Below are 6,531 nucleotides of genomic sequence, written 5' to 3'. Positions count from 1 at the left end.
AGCTGACCACCAGAGGTTACTACCCAATTAAATGGTAACAAGACTGAAAAGTCCCCCCAAACTCCTCCTCCCTTTGTGTAAAAACATAAAAGTTGTCTGCTTAAGAAAGTTAGGGCCTCTGGGTGTACTCCGCTGCGTCAGTTGTCGATAGAGGTCCAGGCTCGAACTTGCAAATAAAGACCTTCTTGAACTTTCATCGGAATTGGCTCTTGGTGGTCTCTCGGATTGAACATTCGGCCACTACAGTTAGGATCGCAGGCATGCGCCAGCACAGGGTTGGTACTTCATGGGACAACCACCCCAGGCCCCGCGGGGGGAAAGGCCTCTCTCCAGGGAGCCACCTTCCACAGCCTGTAACCAGCACACGCTGGGATACCTCCTCTGGGGACTGCCCTCTGGGGACACTGGGATATAGGGTCTGAGGCTTCGCACTTGCTGAAGAACCAGGACAGAGCCTTGATGACAACCTGGTCGGGACCTACCCACCTGTGGGGCAGAGGGTACGAGAGCTGACTCACCTTTGAGTTGCTTCTGAAGCAAACCCCAAGCCATCAGAGAGGTCCCCACCAGCAGAAGCAGCAGTAGTGCCAACAAGGACAGGAGCAGAGGAAGCCTAGACAGAGACACAGGGTAGGTGAGGCAGGTGGGCAGTCTTGCTTCCCTCATTCTTTTTTTTTTTCTTTTTGAGTTGGAGTCTTACTCTATCACCTAGGCTGGAGTGCAGTGGCATGTTCATGGCCACCGCAGCCTCGACCCGCTGGGCTCCGGCGATCCTTCCGCCTCAGCCTTCCAAGTAGCTGGAACTACAGGCACGTGCTACCATGCCCAGCTAATTTTTGATTTATGGTAGAAATGGGGTCTTGCCAAGTTGCCTGGGTGGGTCTCGAACCCGTAGGCTCAGGCAATCTGCTCGCCTCGGCCTCCCAAAGTGCTGGGATGACAGGCTGAGCCACCGACCCCAGCCTCCTCCCTCACTCTTTAGGTAGAGAGATGAGGTCCTTTTTTTTTTTTTGAGTTGAAGTCTCCCTCTGTCACCCAGGCTGGAGTGCAGTGGCATAATCACGGCTCACTGCAGCCTCAACCCCCTGGACTCAGGCAATTCTTCTGCCTCAGCCTCCCAAGTAGCTGGGACGACAGTCATGTACCACCATGTCTGATTTGATTTTTTTGTAGAGACAAGGTCTTGCTATGTTGCCCAGGCTGGTCTAAATTCCTGGTCTCAAGCAATGCTCTCGCCTCGGCCTCTCAAAGTGCTGGGGTACAGATGTGAGCCACCCTGCCAAGCTGAGGTCAATTTTTTAAAGTATAATCCCATCTACACATATTTCAATTGCCCCAAATACTCACATGCAGTGTACTTGAGAAACTTCCAGAGGTTCTTTATTGGTATACAAGCAAATATGCATGTATGTTGTTTCTCTTCTTTTTTCACATAAAGGAGGCATAGTATAACACTATTCTGGGTTTTTTGGGGTTTTTTTGAGTTGGAGTCTCACTCCATCGCCCAGACTGGAGTGCAGTGGCCGTTCCCGGCCACCGCAGCCTCGACCTGCTGGGCTCCGGCGATCCTTCCACCTCAGTCTTTCAAGTAGCTGGAATGACAGGCGCGCGCTACCACGCCTGGCTGATTTTTGATTTATTGTGGAGATGAGGTCTCGCCAAGTTGCCCAGGCGGGTCTCGAACCCGCGGGCTCAGGCAATCCACTCACCTCATCCTCCCAAAGGCGCGGGATGACAGGCTGAGCCACCGAGCCCGGCTTATTCTGGTTTTACTTAACAACACAACTTGGAGAACTTTCCAGGAAGCCCCTCACTCCTCTCTACAGCTGCATAGTATCCCATTGCATGGAGAGATCATGTCCCTTCTGGAGGGTCACTTCTCTCAGTCTCTTGCATTTACAAATGTTGCTGCAACAAATATCCTCGCAGCTTCGACACTTCACACTTGACCACACAGCAGCAGATTGACCATGATGCTGACACAGCCAAGCTTCAGATCCCTCCCTTTCTTGGGTCCCTTCTTTCGTGCCTAATTTTGCAGTCATAATTTTCTCATCTTTTTCTTAGATACCTCTCCAAATTGTACAACCTTCAGGTCCCACAAAACCCAGCTCCGTGGCCCATGTGTCTCTACAAGGTACACACCTGGAAGTGGCATGTTTGGGTCTGAATCTTACCTTGTCTGATATTAAGATTGTGATTCTGGGTGGGTGGAAGCCTCTAGAAAGGGCTTCGCGGGTGTTATATTGTAACACTTGATTGGGTGCCCTCCCACTGTCCTCTCAACAAATGCTGCTTTCTAAAAATAAGAATCTGACTGGCCTTTGTCCCTAGTTCCTGGGAGGGAGGTCCAAGCCTGGGAATTTCCCAGGTAACAAAGTATCTTTGTTGTTCATGAATCACACCCGAGTTTCCCTAAGAGTTGAGTTAACAGGATGGGGCTGCTCCCCAGAAGGACTAACCAGGAACTTAGAGATCTGAGACTCTGAGCCAGCTCAACTTCCAGGAGAAGGAGAGAGGATACAGATTGAGTTCAGTCACGTGGCCGATGATCAAACAATCACGCCTACGTAATGAAATGCCAACGGAAACTCTGGACACTGAGACCTGGAGGGGCTTCCTGGTTGATAAACACATTGACTGGGGGTGGAGGTTATGCTCCCTGATTCCACCTGGAGAGGGCACAGAAGCTTTGTTTGGGATCTTCCCAGACCTCACCCTACCTGTGTCTTCATTTGACTGGTCCTGATTGTTATCCTTTATGATAAACTTGTAATAAGTATAGTACTTTTCAGAGCACTATATTGTTGAACCTGAAAGGGTCCTAGGAACCCCGAAGTTTGTAGCCAGTTGGTCAGAAGTGGTGATGGCCTGGGGATTCCCAAAGTGCAGCTGAATGAGGGTGGTCTTGTGGAGGTCAGAGCGCTTAACCTATAGGGTCTGTGCTAACTCCGGGTGGCCAGTGCCAGAATGGAACCGCAGGGCTCCAGGTGGGTTAGAATAGGGAGTCTGTGAATCTCAGAAGTGGTTTGTGACTACATGCATTTTTCTGGGGAGTCTATCGACATCAGATTCTCTGTGGGGTGGTTGACCCTCAAAAAGGCTGAGAAACATTATTTGGAGGAGAGAACCCGGGATTTTAGTCATATAAACCTGGATTGAAAGCCCAGCCCTGACTCTTGTAGCTACCTGATGGGACAAATTACTTAACCTCTCTGAGACTCAGTATACCCATCTGTAAAACAGGGATGATGACAGCACACGGGTGTGTGAGGAGCAATTGAGAAGATCTGTGGGAAGCACTTAGCACAGTCCTGGTAGGATCTCACCAGCACTTGTTAATATCACTCCTTCCATCCACCCCCAGCTTCTCCCCAGCCTAAGCAGGCCAGGTCCAGAGAGGCCTTGGCCGTCCAAGCCGGATGTACAGACTGTGGCTTCCACCTGGGCCTGGGGTTAGGGCCATGACTCGGCCCTCCAGCTGGCCCACATGGCCGAGGTCCCCTCCACGTCACAGGACGTAGGGTGCTTACTGTGAGCGCGGCCTCTGTTCGTGGTCCCCCTGGAAGCTTGCACTGTGGGTGGGACTCACGGCAGACAAGGTGGTGGGTGACTCAGGTGGGCCTGTGGTTGTGATTGTCCAGGTCTTGGCCACCGTGGTACCTGTAGGTGTCGTTGGCGTGAATGCTGGCGGCAAAACCATAAATCAGATGCAGGGATCGCTCCTCTGCCTCTCCCCCCGCCCAGCCATGCCCTTGGGGTTTGATTTCACACAAAATGTTCACGGGGAAGGGCGCAGGATGGAGGACCCTGGGGCGCGAGTCTCTCCAGGACCCTCCCGTGGACACAGGTATCCCCTCAAGAGTCCTGACTCCATGCCCTGGCGAGTCGGTCCTCCCGTGGGTCCCTACGTCGTGTCTCCCCCGTGCTGCAGAGAAGTCTGTCTCGACTGCAAATCTGAACTGTCACGTGGTGAAGCTCTGGCTGTGCTCAGCGCCCACCCGCCTGGCCCTGCCGGCCTCTGCCTGAACTCCCTTTTTCACGCAGCTAGTTAGTTTTTGTTTTGTTTTGTGCTTCTGCGCTCTCTCATTCTCCTCATCAACTGACGAGCACCTTCCATCATCCAGCCTGGGCAGAGATGCCCGCTGCTCCAGAATGCTTCTCTCTCTCTCTCTCTTTCTCTCTTTCTCTTTCTCTCCCCCCACCCACACACACTCATATACATGCACACATGCATACATAGTCTGCTCTTGTCTCTGATCTGATTTCTGCCCCAGCTGCTCCAACCTGGGCCCCGTCAGGTGTCCCTGAGGTCAGTAAAGGAGAGGCTCACCTGGGAACACGGAAACCTTCACCTGGAAGGAGAGATCCAGCAAGTTTTTGTTGATCTGACACCAGTATGTGTCTGCGTCCTCTTCTGTGAGGTTCCACATGGTCACCATGAAGGCGAGCTGTGCAGGGTGGTCCCTGATGGATACTCGGCCGTGCCTCTCTTCTCTCTCTGGCTCTTTGGTCTCCACAACCTTCTCACATAGCTTATAAACCACTTTTCTGCACCAGTATTTGCTGGAACTCCTGTATGTCGCCTCATACTGACACTGCACGTTCAGGGATCCTCCCACGGTGCCCGTCACGGTGCGGGGGCCGCTCAGAGATAAACAGCCTGGAAAACACAAGCCCAAGTCCTGGCTCCTTTCCATACGGGCCTGGGTCGGGGATGCTCTGAGGCCAGGTCCTCTGGAGATTCCCCCCTTTCCACATCACCTCCCTCAACCCTGAGCCTGCACCCCTTCACCTCATCCCATCCCCATCACCCAGATCACACCTTGAGCCTGCCCACTTCTGCTCTGCCACCCTTAAGATTTTGATCATAGTAGCCCCTTCCTGCAGCCCCCAGACCCCCTCTTCTGCCCTCTCCACCCCTCTGGCCAACCAGGGACTCCTGCTTCCAAACCTGCCAGCACCGTAAGAACTCACCCTAAGCACTGCCCTCCCAGGAGGGCCATCCCAGCCCTGGGCAGTTCAGGTGTGAGAACAGCCACATTCCAATCTGGTCCTACCCGGGGAACACAAGCTGGGGCAGCCATGGGGCTGCCAAAGCATTTGGACCAGAACACAGAGACACACCTCGTTAAGTCTGTGGATCAAAATAGTCACGAACGCAGGAGGCGCGTGGACGGCAACCTTCATTTCATTCATTTTCCCAGTTCTTGTAGACTTAATTTTTAAGGAAGCTCATTTTTTATTTACAAGATTTAGTTAGTTAGTTAGTTTTTGTTTTTGTTTATTTTATTTTATTTTTGAGTCGACGTCTCACTCTGTTGCCCAGGCTGGAGTGCAGTGGCACACTCACGGGCTACTGGGCTCAGGTGATCCTTCCACCTCAGTCTTCCAAGTAGCTGGAACTACAGGCATGTGCCACCCAGCTAATTTTTTGATTTATTGTAGAGATGAGGTCTCGCCATGATGCCCAGGCTGGTCTCGAACTTGCAGACTCAGGCAGTCCTCTGCCTCCCAAAGTGCTAGGAGAGCCACCACACCTGGCCTTTTTCTAAGATTTATATCTGCCATTTTCCCAAAAGATTCTCAGACTCAAAGCTGGAAGAGGCGGGTGATGTCCTGAAGATAATGTCAGCCACAAGGCAGAGGACATATGGCCCCTGCCCTAAGCCAATGGGCACGTGACTCTGGGCAATTGTGGGTACAGCACCTCTCTGCCCTAGAAAGTCTATGATCAGGTCCCAAATTGGTGGCGGACAGTTGGGGTAGGGTGACTTGCTCTCTTTCCCTAGGATTAGAACTCTAATTTTACTCACTGTTTCAAATTCTTTTTTTTTTTTTTCCTTGAATCAGGGTCTCACTCTGTCAGCCAGGCTGGAGTGCAGTGGCATGATCACGGCTCACTGCAGCCTCAACCTCCTGAGTTTAATCTCAGTCTCTCAAGTATCTGGGACTACAGGTGAACACCAACACACTTGGCTAATTTTTTTGAATTTTTATAGAGACGAGATCTCACTCTCTTGTCTAGGCTGGTCTTGAACTCCTGGACTGAATTAATCCTCTGACCTCAGCCTCCCAAAGTGCTGGGATTAGAGGCGTGAGCCACTGTTCCCAGCCTGTCCAAATTCCTAAATCCCCTCACTTGTGAGTGTGGGACCACTTGAATGCAAGCCCCTGGTTGGGAGGGTCTCCTTCGTATACCTTCACTGTCCACAGGTGCCTGGCACATCGTAGACCCTCAATAAGTACTCTACGCTGGGCGTAGTGGCTCAGCCTGTAATCCCAGCGCTTTAGGAGGCTGAGGTGAGAGGACTGCCTGAGCCCGGCGGTTCGAGACCAACCTGGGCAACTTGGTGAGACTGCATCTCTACAATAAATAAAAATATTAGCCGGGCATGGTAGCGCACACTTGAAGTTCCAGCTACTTGGAAGGCTGAGGTGGAAGGATCGCCTAAACCCAGCAGCAGGTCACGGCTGCGGTGGCCATGAGCGTGCCACTGCACTCCAGCCTGGGCGACAAAGAGTGAGACT

At 52.2% G+C, this 6,531-nt stretch overlaps 1 protein-coding gene across 1 annotated transcript in view; it reads right to left on the bottom strand.

Annotated features, from left to right (window-relative positions):
* The window catches only part of CD300A (CD300a molecule), an 11,315-nt gene extending 6,615 nt beyond the window's left edge, over nucleotides 1-4,700 (bottom strand). The window contains exons 1-3 of the mRNA XM_021717521.1: nucleotides 4,334-4,700; nucleotides 3,534-3,663; nucleotides 519-613 (exon numbers count right to left, since the gene is read on the bottom strand). Coding sequence (XP_021573196.1) covers nucleotides 519-613; nucleotides 3,534-3,663; nucleotides 4,334-4,700 — 592 coding nt within the window. The remainder of the gene's footprint in view (nucleotides 1-518; nucleotides 614-3,533; nucleotides 3,664-4,333) is intronic.
* Nucleotides 4,701-6,531: the final 1,831 nt, after the last annotated feature.

Source organism: Carlito syrichta, unplaced genomic scaffold (genome assembly GCF_000164805.1).
Source record: "Carlito syrichta isolate Samal-C Ts95f unplaced genomic scaffold, Tarsius_syrichta-2.0.1 Scaffold109651, whole genome shotgun sequence".
Classification (NCBI taxonomy): Eukaryota; Metazoa; Chordata; class Mammalia; order Primates; family Tarsiidae; genus Carlito; species Carlito syrichta.
This window is presented reverse-complemented; position numbering and strand designations above follow the sequence as displayed.